We start from the raw sequence: 13,398 nt of genomic DNA, 5'->3' as shown, positions 1-13,398 counted from the left end.
AATTGGCCGGGAGTGCCGCCCGTGTCAGCCTCACACCGTACCAGGAATTGGAGAGGATAGAATAGGAAGAGTACTTAACTGCCTCTATTGTTTCAATTATCTTCTTGTAGTCAGCACTCAAGAAGGAATGGAAGCTGCGTAGAAAACAAATATATATGTAAGACCCAAAGTGAGGGAAAAACAAAGGCATCTGACAGAAACACAAAGGGTAAGGGCGATTGATGTTAGCCGAGGATGAACTCTTAGATGAGGCAGTTACTGACGCTGCATGAAAATAGTTCCAAAATATAGTTTGACCCGTATTCCAGGGAAACCGCTCTCCCTTGACTGTCTTCCTTGGTGGAGGGGGCTGGGGGGGGGTGAGGGGGGCAGCGGCATTATCCCACCTGTCTTAAGTAGTGTTTCCTCATTCCTTCAACTGCCTGACCAAGTCAGCAAGTCTTCGTACATAACATATAACTCTTGCAAGTATAAGGACTGAAATTTATAACTACAGTTAATTTTAATTTTTCTGAAACATTTCAATCATCAAGATCTTATGCCTTTCAACCTAAAATCATGACTGAATTACTGAACATAAAATTTTTTATCATAAGATTAATAGAACAGATATAAGAATCCCAGTTTCTTTACAAAACTTTATTGAAAGGTGACTTTAAAGATTATTCCTAAATGTAACACAAACATGTAGGAATAGTGTGGTAAAAGAGCACAGACTCTGAAGCCAGAATGCCTGCCTTCTCACTTACTAGCGCTGGGACCTTGGGCAACACTCACCTGTCTCCTCATCTCTACGTGGGGATAATAGGACTTACCACATAGAGCGGTAACAAGAATTAGAATTTAAATGAGTCAATATTTATGAAATGCTTAAAATAGTGTGGCACAAAGTGATCGGTCCATGAGTCTGTTACTTTAAAATAAAGGGGGGGGTGGCGCCTGGGTGGCTCAGTGGGTTGAGGCCTCTCCCTTCGGCTCAGGTCGTGATCCCAGGGTCCTGGGATCTAGCCCCAGTTGGTCTGGCTCTCTGCTCAGCAGGGAGTCTGCTTCCCTTCCTCTCTCTCTGCCTACTTGTGATCTCTGTCAAATAAATAAATAAAATCTTTAAAAAAAAACAACTTACAGTTTTAGTGTACTTCGACATCCCTATATTTAATTATACAATCTCTTGGAGTTAAAACACATTCATCCAGTTTTATGTCCAGCCGGCAAACAGAGGTCACCATCCCAAGCAAACAGGGCTTATCACCCCTGAAAAACAATAGTAACTACTGGGGGGTGAGGCCGCAGGTCAGCCAGAGAGCGTTTGAGCAGGTGTGCCTGGCTGTGCTCAGTCCACATCCAGGGTGATCCTTTTACACCACAGAAGGTCTTTTCCTGGTGCTGTCATTGCAGAGCTCTGAATACACACCCTTCAGAAAGGGTTAGTCTTTTCTAGGCTTACGTAATTCCTCCTTTTGATTTGAACAAGGACTGGACCTTACCCCACCTCCCCCCTGAGGCTGAGGATAATTTTCTATTGTATTGGTTGGATTTATGCATTCCCTTTGACTCTCCAAACACCAGATGCATTAGAGTTCTCTAGTCTTTCTTATCCTTGTGCATTTCTTCTCATTTGCAGCCTGCAGGTTCTCAGCCAGAGCTGCTGCTAACCTCCTTCAACTGTTTACTCCCTAATTACATTCTGATTTATTTCCAAATTTCCCTGTCTGGCTGGTGAGACATCAAGTCTCCTAGATATTTAAATGACAGTTCCTTGGATTTTGACCCTCTCTCCTGTTTTTATCACAACACTAGAGCTGTGCTAACAAGTCTCCGCTATTGAATACTCACACTACATCGCCAATGAAATACCGTTACCTCTCATCTGCCGATGCCTGCTGTGTAGTCCTCCGCTGGTGAATGTCCTGTAAACTCTGCTGGATGATGAGCTGGGTATCAAAGTCCTCATCTGTGTCTTCCTCACTCGTGTAATTATTCATGTGGAATGCTGACAGATTTAAAGGTAGAATGAATTGAAAATATTTTTCCAGTTGTGTAAAGAAGATAACCAAATACTTAAAATTACAAATGAAATTCAGAAACCTACAAAATTGATAGAATTGGTAAAGAAAATGCAAAATTTAGAAAAAAAATTCATTAAATTTTTTCCCCATAAATTTAAAAGTTTTCTGGGCAGCCACAAATTCAACATAAATTAGAAGTTTCCATGAGTAGCCATTTATTTCAAGCCTATTCAGGAAAAATAACCTTTCATATAAAAGTTAGGTTAGTGCCATTTTGACTATGAAAATAATGATTTGTTTTAGTCTTGGCTTAGGAGTTTTTCCTCAGTCATTGTAGCACTCACCCAAAAGAACATCTTTATACCGAAAATAACAGTGAATACTAAAAACAAACATGTTATAGAAATATATGTCCTCTCATAATACAACCTGTATCAGGAATATTGGTAGTAAAAAAACAATGTATTTTATTAGGCAATATCTCAATGGTTTTAAAAGCACATTTCTGTTTTAGCATAGAATAGGTTTGATCACATACCAAAGACTTTTTACCTTCTGGTATATCCTTCAGGAGAGCATGGAAGTTTTCACTGTCAAAGATTAGCACATCAGAATTTTCATTTATATTTAGGCTCTCCACTCCCCTGTAGTGACCATTCCATTAATAGCTTTACTATAAATACCTGATCATAAGACAGTCTGGCACATTCTCCTGTTTTTTTTTTTTTTTACATGTGGTTTAGCTCTCTTTGGAAACATGATCTCTTTTCTTCACTGCTGTATTCATCAAATTTAAAGGACTAAACATTTTATTCCTGGTATAAAATGCTTTTGCAAGGGATTGGCTGTGTGAAGGGATAAGACTCATGCACACAGCCACTGCAGAGGCCATTTTTCTCTGACCAATTTATCAGAGTGTCTCTCCCACCCATCCTGAGTCACTGGGGAGCCCCACCTGCATTTCTTCTATGTTAGAGAGCTGCAGCCTAAAGTGTCCTGAGACTCCCAAGGAAGGAATTAATTCCACACGAGATAATAAAATTCCGACTGTAGTTTTGTTTTGTTGAAATGTTTTAAAATTGTTAATCTATACCAGTATGAATATATGCTAAATAATATTAACTATTAAACATAACAAAGAGACACTTGGCATTTCCAATCAAACATGAAAGCAATGCCCAGCAGCACAATACCACGGGTGTGTAGGCCCGTCCCCAGCCATCTTACTGCTTTTGCATGCAGACTTCACTGTCTGAGTTAACTTCCCTCCACACAGGGATACTATGAGCAGTGGAGCTAATGCTATAAAAGCATGATGTAAGGGGTTTAGATCGGGGATTGTTTTGATATTTTCCTTATTTAGAATCCCCTCTGGTAGATGAGTGGAAAGTCAACTATTACTGAAGCTGAAAACATGACTTAACACTTGTGAAAACATATTTTCTGATACTAAGTTTTATGCAATCAGTCTCCCCAAATCTGTTTTTCACCTACATAGCAAATAAATACAAGTTCCAAAGGTTTCTCATATGCTTCAAAGAAACATTTCCTTCAGGTTTTCTAGAAGAGCTGTATTCCAGTCAAGCAAGAGTGGTACATCAGGAAGGACTGTGAAAAGACCATTTAAAAGAAAGACACATGGGGTGCCTGGGTGGCCCAGTATGTTATGTATTCAACTCCTGATCTCAGCTCAGGTCTTGATCTCAGGGTCGTGAGTTCAAGCATTGTGTTGGACTCCACACTGGGCATAGAGCCTACTTCAAAAAAAAAAAAAAAATGACACGAAGATACTTGGTTTTATAATATATGTATTTTGAAGTATGTGAAGATAACACACTTTTAAAAAAATGTCTTTCATATATTTTCCTAAGTTTTTCCAATCTAGTTGTCCAACTGACACAGCAAGGCAACCCCACGCTTGATCCAGTGTTGAGTGGGTTGGTCCGTCTTCAACAACATTGCAATAACAAAGTTAGTAGAATGTCCTGTAGTGGAAAGGGTTCCTTTACGTTCACTTGTCTTGTAGAGGGGACAGATGTAGGCATTCGATTTCACAATTTGAGACTTTATAGCTTGGAAAAGAAAGAAATACATTCATTTGGTAAAGGGAAAGCAGCACCTGGGACTAAAAGAACAACTATTTTAGTACTAAAGCGAAGATCATGATTATAGTATTTGAACATTTTGATGTTGTTATTGTTAGTTTACTGTGGGTAAATGATTATGGCTGTGGAACAAGACAAGTGATTTCATGTGGTGCGTGATTCTTGGTGTACGGGATAGAAATCGAGAGCTTTCAGGAATCCTGATAACTTAGCAGGTGTGAAAACACTCAGGAGGTTGTGGGGGAGGAGGAGAATGTAGGGAAGAAGGAATAAAATACATTATGTAATGAGGTGGGCATAAAAAGAGAGGACACTGCTGCTTAGAGCCCGAATACAAGAAATGCATAAATCAGAAGAAGTGGAAATTACTGTTTGCTTTCAGCAGGTTATTACTAGGAAAAACTCACTAACTCTTACCTACTCACAGAAAGAACCTACATATTATCCTTGAAAGGCCCGATATGAGATATTGGGAGTCTTTCTAAACTAAGGCTGCATTTCTTGGAGTTATAATTGAACTGCGTTACTAATGAAAATGCTTAATTTGTGAGGTGGTGATTGTGGGTGATTTGGAAATGTTTCCATTGATAGTTAAAGGAGAACAAAAACACTAGAGAAGAAAGAAAAAACAAATGAGTCTCATTTGTTCAGACTCGGGGAAAAATAAAGGTAGCAGAAGACAGGAAGGAGCAAGTAGTTTTCCAGAACAGAGCTGGCCTCCACACCCTGTGCCTTGCAACAGCTGTGCCTTTGGGCACCTGGATGGCTCTGGGGCCTAGGAGTTTCCTGTGGCAGAAGACTCTAGCCACCAGCTGTGCGTTTCTGAGAGGTGTGCAAAGGCTTTTCAGCATCAAAATATTGACGGGAAGCTCCGGACTGTGGAAAAGTAGAAGCGTGGGGGAAGGACAGATAAAATGTTGCATTCCATGGGATAAGAGCAAAAAGAGGCAGAATGATATCACCAGAATAACATGAATTCAACACAAAACAGGGGAACAATATATTTCCAATGTAAACATTCAGTTGCTGTTTATTGTAATTAAATAAAGTCTTAATAGGTTTGGACAGAGACTTAATTGGGGGAGCCGTTAAAAATATCTATGATTACCCTTCTCTAAAACTCTTAAGAAACTTTATTAGAGGTAGACTTACTTGGTTTTATCCATATGATGGGCATCAGGTCAAATAGAAGTTTGGGACGTTGTTCAGCAAGCAATCCACTGAGAGGAGAAATTAACATGTTTATTAGAAGAAAGATGAAATTTACTTCTAGAAATTGCTATTTAGATATTGGCTTTTAATGCAAGAGAGGATCAGAAATATGCAGAGAAAGGAATATAAAACAAAACAAAACACAGCCAAGGAAGAGACAATGAATAATTAAAAGAAACAAAAGATAATTATGGCAAGGCAGTTGTGCAAGCAGTGGACAAATATCAATTCCTGCCACTTTTAAAAAAATTTATTTATTTTTTATTTATTATTATTTTTTTAATTTTATTTTTTTAAAGATTTTATTTATTTATTTGACAGAGAGATCACAAGTAGGCAGAGAGGCAGGCAGAGAGAGAGAGAGAGAGAGGAGGAACAGGCTCCCTGCTGAGCAGAGAGCCCGATGTGGGACTCGATCCCAGGACCCTGAGATCATGACCCGAGCCGAAGGCAGAGGCTCAACCCACTGAGCCACCCAGGCGCCCTATTTATTTATTTTAGATAGAGCACAAGCAGAGGGAAGGGCAGAGGGAGCGGGAGAAACAGTCTCCCCATTGAGCAGGGAGCCCAACTCGGGGCTCAGTCCCAGGACCCTGGGATCTATGACCTAACCGAAAGGCAGATGCTTAACCGACTGAGCCACCCAGGGAACCCTTCCACTTTTTTTTTTTTTTTTGAAGATTTTATTTATTTATTTGACAGAAATCACAAGTAGGCAGAGAGGCAGGGGGGGCGGGGGGGGGAAGCAGGCTCTCTGCTGAGCGGAGAGCCCGATGCGGGGCTTGATCCCAGGACCCCAAGATCATGACCTGAGCCAAAGGCAGAGGCTTTAACACACTGAGCCACCCAGGCGCCCCACCCTTCCACTTTTTAAGCACAATCCATGAGGTCAACACTATGGTATCACATTTGGTCCCCACTGTGATCTTGTCCCCACATTCCTGTTCCACTAATGAAAAGTGGAGGCTCAGAGAGGTTGAGTAGTTTTCTCACAGTAACACAGACCTTAAGTGCCGGAGTCAGAATTCAAATGTACATCTGCCTATCTAGAAAACATGGTTTCTTTTCCCTATGCTACATTGTCTATTTGTTTGAAAAAAGGAGGGAAAGAGGAAGGTAAAGAAGGAAGACGGAAGGAAAGAACGAGGAGGAGGAGAGGAAGGGAGGGAGGGAGGAAGAAGGAAGAAAAAGATGAATGAATACATATTTTAGGAAAGATAAGTTAAGACAAATGTCAGTAGTGTGATGAAAAAGAAGAGAGACAGAAATAACCACAGGAACTAGATGCAGCTAAGTCTCCTCTTGGCCCTGTCTTGGAATAATCTCTCTAGAGCCTCCATCTTGCTGCCTTCAAGTGATTCTCTGGGCTTCAGCCTTTAACCCTCCCTTGAGAGCAAAGCCTAACCCTGACCTTGGAAATAGAGGATTGTGCTTATTAATGGACTGATAAAAAGCAGGGTTCCAAGGGAAATAATCTCTCCTCTTAGCCCTATGTACATTTAAAAAAAATTATATATTATTTGAGAGAGAGCTTGCGCAAGCATGAACTGGAGAGGCAGAAGGAGAGAGAGACAATCTCAAGCAGACTCCCGACTCAGGGCTCGATCCCACCACTCTGAGATCGTGACCTGAGCCGAAACCAAGAGTCTGCTGCGTAAGTGACTGTGCCACCCAGGTGCCCCTTCCCTACATATGTTCAACAAGAATAGCAATGCTGTTTCCCAAGCTGGAAATTCAGTATTGATTTTAAATATTTATTTATTATGTCATCAAAATCTAAGAGAAAGTTTTCCATTCACCAACAGAAATGGGAAGTTTACTATAACCATAAAATGTTTGAAAGTGAGGCACTCCTGCCTGTTATAAGACAGAAGGTAACAGTCCTAAAACAGAAGAAGAAACAGACTGAGCTAAATTTTCTACTAGTTAGACCATTGAAATATTAACTAAAAATTCTTCAGGACCTAAAAATACTTATCAATTGCTCCAGCCTGAGTAATGATTTATGGCAAGGATTCTGTTATTTTTTACTGCTTGCCATATTCCCTAGAAGAGGCCGTTGTTGGGGTGGGAGGGAGGGAGGCAGCCGATGCCGTATTTTATTCATTCAGCTACAACTAAAGACGTCTCTGCGGCTGAGAGCCCTGACCTTGTTCTGTCCCAGCGTGCTCCGTCGAGATACAATCCGTGGATGTACACGCCATCTTCAGGGGCCGTCTCGGATGTATCCGAAGGAATAACCTGAAGGGAGAGGCCCACACTCATAATGGTCTCTTTCCCAGACAACTTTGTTTCATAAGGAAAACATCTGCTCAATTTTCAGAACATATTCAGGGAAACTCCACTCTATAATGGCTTATATAAAATTTTCAGTAAAAGTGTAAATATAAAAATGTATAATACAGTTCTTTTTTAAGCATTTTTTCAGGTTTTACTGTACCTTATATTGATTTTTGTTAAAACAGAAGAGGAGCATTAGATTATTTGAGTGGAAAATTGAAATATAGAAAAGTCCTATCAGACACAGCAAGACAAGTATCATCTACTTTCTTCATGAAACACAAAGAATGGAAAGAAGTCAAATAGTCTATAATGGACCATAAAGATAGGAGTTCTGTATCTCTTCCTTGCTTAAATACATGATTTTGATATAATGATAGACTGTGGAGTTCAGGGGGTTACTGTACCTCAAATTCATATCCTAGTAAATCAATAGGGATGGTGTATTTTCTGGCATAATTCTGCATAGCTCCAGTTAGGAAGGCTTGGGTGAAAAAGAATCCTGAGAGCCAGAACACATTAGGTTTTCCTGAATTATGCCAGTCCTGTAAAGGGCAAACAAAATACATTATGTTCGCTTTCCAACTCACACAGCTTCACCTCATAGACAATTCCCGATTCTGGGTTTTGTGCTGCCCACACTTTCCATCACAGGACTCTCTTCCCTGACACACAAAACATACAACCTTGGCCTTCTACTTCTTTGCCTTTATAGTTACTCTTCTTGGAAAGTTCAAACTCATTTTAACATTAACCTGAATAAAAAAAAGTTTGAAAGATTCACATCTTCTGCAAAGAGCCGAAGGTAAATTATTTGGAAATTTATTATATTACTTAATCCCACTCAAAAGCCATTACCTTCAGACATCTTACACATCATAGCACAGAGCCCCTGTGTGTTGATTCCAGCTCCTCAAACCTCTCAACACCCATCGCCCCCTCCAGAGATCCCCGTCTTCTTTCTGTACTGATGTGTCTGTCTTCTCACGTCTTCCCTCTCTGCTCAGTACATCTAGAGTCATGTCTGCAGAGTCGACTTCACCATGCATGGTTCGGACTGGGTTTAGACCTTGCATAGTTCTTTAGAGATCTACTACTACTCTACAAACTAAAGTTTCAGCACCTTCATCTCCTATTTGAGAGACTTCACAATCTCACCTCAAATTGTATTTCCAGCTTGGTCCCTTTTATTAATTCCCCTTCAAGCATCTGGCATTCTAATCCGACTATTTGCTGGTCTCTTCTCGGCATCAGATGGGCATCCGCTATTTTTTCGGCTTATCTTCAAGCAACACTACTCTTAACACCCCGATGGAGGCTTTCCACACTCTCACCCCAAGCTCTTCTGGTGCAGGAACTCCACCTCCTGGGGTGGGCGCGTGATGCAGGCCGGCTGGGGATACCTGCAGTCATCGTGATTGATTCAGGAATGGACACGTGAGCCAGTCAAAGCCAGAGATGCAGAGGCTCTTGCTGGGACTTGTGGGGAAAAGACGCTCAGCTCTTTGAAGCTGCGTGGATGTGGGGCCAGAGTTGCTGCTCTTTTGCTACCATCAGACAAGAACCTCCCTGAGGATGGAGTCAAGCCTCAGAGAAGTGGAGCCAGGAGACGAGGTGCAAGAATCCAGGACCAGGGAACCATTTTGCATCCCGGGTCAGCCTGATGCCCTGGGTTTTTCAATTACTGAGGCAGTAAACTTTGTGTTTATGTCAGAATTTTTACAGCAGAATCAGTCTTAAATGAGATAGTGCCTTTCATCACACAGATGTTTCTAAGTCCTTTTCCATTTTCCCCACAGTGTCCAAAACCTCTTATCCTTTAGACCCAGCTCAAAGGCTTCCTCATCCCATAAACAAGCTGCCTGCTTTCCTGGGCTAGAACTCTCTGCCTTCTTCGAATTCCCAGAACATTTTACAAGTTGATCTTTTATGTCGCATCCCCTAGTCCACTGAATTTGTCTTTTCTTAGATACGTAAGCTTATCCCCCCGTAGACTATTGGCAACTTGAAGGCAGGGCTCATGTGGTCATCACCTTTTTATCTCACAGAGGACACAACAGGATGTTTTGGACAAAGTGGTGGGGGGGTGTCTCAGTTCCTATTAGTTGAATGAACAGATGAATCAATAAAATGAACTCTGTCTCTGAGCAAGCAGTGCACTGTGGGAAGAAGCCAGGTTTCCTTCCTGGGAGGAAGAGACCAGACTGGTGCTAGAGATGTTGCAATAGTACAAGCTATCAAATCAAGAAGAGGTGGGAGGGGTGCCTGGGTGGCTCAGCAGGTTAAGCACTGGACTCTTGATTTCCACTTGGGTCGTGATCTCAGCATTGTGAGATTGAACCCGGCGTTGGTCGGCATCTGCCTGAGATTCTTTCCCTCTTGCCCTGCCACCCATCTCTCTCAAATAAATAAATAAATCTTAAAAATAAAGCATAAAAAAGAAGAGGCAGAGAAAGAAATGGAGCTTGACAAGGACACAAGCCAGGCAGAACCAGCACCATGAACAAAAAAGCTGTTAGAGCCCAGAAGGCGAGGGTATAGAAAATTCCCCTGCTCACTCCAGGGCTTTGTTTAGCCAAGAATGTCACAGGTATCTGGGTCAGCAACTTGTATAGGGTTTCTGAGTTAGCAACCATTTACTTAGCGCGTGCCAGGCACTGTGCTAAGCACTTTACATGCATTACCTTATTTGGCTCACAAAATAACTCAGTGAGTTATTCCTCCCACTTTACAGATGAGGAGACTAGAGGGCAGAAGATGAATACCGTCTTGCTCAAAGTCACACAGATACTAAGTGTCAGATAACTAGGATGAATGGTGAGAGAGAAAAGAAGAAAAAAGAGATAACTCTGGACAACTCATTTGCTTAACGTGTTATCTCTAAAATGCATTGGGAGGTGAAGTCAAGAGTTCAGGAGGAAAAAAGGAGAGGGGAAAACCATACAGCTTCCCTAAGGGTAAGAGGACGATGGGGGAGAGATCCACTCATAGGAAGGTGTGTGGCGAAGGGTGATAGAAGTGCCCAATAATGAGTGAGATCTTTCTTACTCATTTGAATGGAATGATGCCAAGAGGGAAATTCAAATTTCAGAGAGTAGGGAGTTTGGCATGAAGTTTTCATTAACAACAACAAAAGAAATTTGTCCTGGAGCTCCTCCCTGTTGGCACCGTGCCAGGACCCCTCTAAAAGACCAAAGTAATGACTCTTTGAGGCCCTTTAGGAAGGAAGTAATATATGGGAAATGGAAAACAGTTCCAATAAGTTTCAGGAAAGCTTGGGAAATGAACTAAAGTATTAAAAAAAAGGGGGGGGGGAGATTGTGGCAAGGGGAGGATGTGATTAAATATGTCAAATGCTTTTGGTAAGGGATGGGAAGAGGCCGGTACACACAGGAGGAACTCAGAAGGCAGCTGTAAATGTGGCTAGGACTTGGCCAGATACACACAGCTTCACTAATCCAGTCAGCAAAGATGAAAAGGGTTAATTCTGAGAAACAGGCATTCATATTCACTGTCGTTGGGGATACAATTAAATAATTTTTCTGGAGGCTGACTAGGTAATGTCTATCAAAATCCCTAAAAATAGCCAAATGGAATTGATGAAAGCACTAGAAGAAGAAGGATCCACTGACCAACAGGAATTTTTCTAGAAATACAAGGGTGGTTTTACATGTAGAAATCTAGTGACATAATTCAATGCAATAACAAGCTGAAGAAGGAAAAAAGTCACCTCATCAGCAATAAATGCTGCAAAGGCATTTGATAAAGTTCAACAAGTTATGACGTTACAAAAGAATAGTCCACTTTTGCTGAGTTCTTACCACACACCATCAGATTGTTCCCTTGTGAGATAAAATTGACTTTTATGGAGGAGAAAACTGTTAAGTGGCAACTCTACTACAGCCTGAACACTGAAAACTGATGTTTCCTAGATGTTTTTTTGGTCCATGTTAAATGTAAAATCTACACAAAAAGCTCCTATAAATTTATTTTTCAGAAACAGCTTTGAGGAAAAATGGGCTGAGCTGATGAAGAGGCAATTCACAGAGGAAATACAAATGGCAAGCACACATACTAGAAGAAGAACAAGCCCACTAATTTAAAAAAAAAAAAATGGGGCGCCTGGGTGGCTCAGTCAGTTAAGCATCCAACTCTTGATTTCAGCTCAGATCATGATCTCAGGGTCATGGGATGGAGCCCAGCAATGGGGTCCACGCTCAGCATGGAGTCGGTTTGGGATTCTCTCTCTCTGCCCCTCCCCCACATATGCATGCATGTTCCCGCACTTGCTCTCTCAAAGCACAAAACAAAACAGACTGAAACAATAAGATATGGTTCATCTTCATAAGCACTGGCTATTTTATGATCAGCTTCCACAGTGAAACAAATAAAGCTCTAGTGTTAAGAGAAAGGCAACTGAACCTGGGAAAGTCATATACCTAACATGAATTTTCAGGAAGTATTCTGGGGGCTCTCCACACCTCTTACCCCCACGTAAACAGTAATCATACAATGCAGGCAAGTCGAGTTGCTGGGGAAAAGAGATAGTGCCCTGAACATCCTTTATGTGTGTGTTTGGGATTGGAGGGGGGAGATGGAGATTTCAAAGCACTCAACTTTTTCCTTTTATGAGATAAGGGATAAGAAGCAATGATTTTAAGACAATGGCCAATTATTGGTGAATCCAAATCTTGGGTTCTTTTTGTGATTTACCACCAGTATTAAAATCACGAGACCAAGTATGTGGTCTCAGAGAGCCACAAACCTAGAATGTTAAAAAAATATAAATGTCACATATTACTTGGACTTCGGTAAAGTAAAATTTTAACTTTCTACTCAGTACTTTGAAGTATGTGTTATTTTCAATATGTTTTCTTTTATTTATTTATTTTAATATTTATTTATTTGACAGAGAGAGATCACAAGTAGGCAGAGAGGCAGGCAGAGAGAGAAGGAAGCAGGCTCCCTGCTAAGCAGAAAGCCCTAATGTGGGGCTCGATCCCAGAACCCTGAGATCATGACCTGAGCCAAAGGCAGAGGCTTAATCCACTGAGCCACCCAGGCGCCCCTTCCTTTCTTTTAAAAAAATTTATTTATGTATTTGAGAGAGAGAACGCAAGTAGGAGGAGGGACAGAGGGAGAAGCAGAAGCAGGCTCCCTGCTGAGCAGAATGACCTGAGCTGAAGGCAGACACTTAACTGACTGAGCCACCCAGATGCCCCTATTTTCAACATTCTAAAAGTTTGGTTAGATTATCATGAAACTGCTAACCACATTGCTCAACTCAGAGACATTCAAGTGATCGGAGCATTTCTAATCTCTCTCCAGTCAACCAAAAAATAAAATTATATGTATATGTATATGTATAAATAAATAAAACATAATCTTTTACCTGTAAAAATTGCAACCGGGCTAGAAAATCTGTGATATAACTTGCTAGGGGTTTAAGACTTGGATATGATCGTCTGGCCCATATTTCTGGAACCTTTCCAACAAGCAAACTGCCAGAGAGTGCCTCCAGTGCAGAATCCATTACAACCACTCCCTTAATAGCTTTTTCAAGATCCTGGAGAGTGTTGCGTATAGTTTTAATTAAACTGCAAAGAAAGAAATTAAGTCATCAATGTACATGTGAGGTTAAATACCAATGTCTGTCTTTCCAGAAGAAATAGCAGAAATCTCATTCACAGCTTTATGGGAGTATTTCCCCAAATGGAGTCATCTCCCACTTGGTAAGGGAAGGTACTTTTAGGTGATACTTGGATGAACATTTTTCATTTTAATCACTACATAAT

The 13,398-nt window shown here is 41.0% G+C and overlaps 1 protein-coding gene across 1 annotated transcript in view; it reads right to left on the bottom strand.

Annotated features, from left to right (window-relative positions):
- Positions 1–3,805: 3,805 nt before the first annotated feature.
- Positions 3,806–13,398, bottom strand: part of DNAH12 (dynein axonemal heavy chain 12) — a gene marked incomplete at its 5' end in the record, with an annotated part of 210,268 nt that continues 200,675 nt past the window's right edge. Inside the window, 5 exons of the mRNA XM_080803013.1 lie at positions 3,806–4,078; positions 5,264–5,331; positions 7,473–7,564; positions 8,011–8,148; positions 12,996–13,200. Coding sequence (XP_080659139.1) covers positions 3,888–4,078; positions 5,264–5,331; positions 7,473–7,564; positions 8,011–8,148; positions 12,996–13,200 — 694 coding nt within the window. The 3' untranslated portion in view covers positions 3,806–3,887. The remainder of the gene's footprint in view (positions 4,079–5,263; positions 5,332–7,472; positions 7,565–8,010; positions 8,149–12,995; positions 13,201–13,398) is intronic.

The sequence above is a fragment of the Martes martes genome (assembly GCF_963455335.1).
Source record: "Martes martes genome assembly, chromosome: 1".
Lineage (NCBI taxonomy): Eukaryota > Metazoa > Chordata > Mammalia > Carnivora > Mustelidae > Martes > Martes martes.
This window is presented reverse-complemented; position numbering and strand designations above follow the sequence as displayed.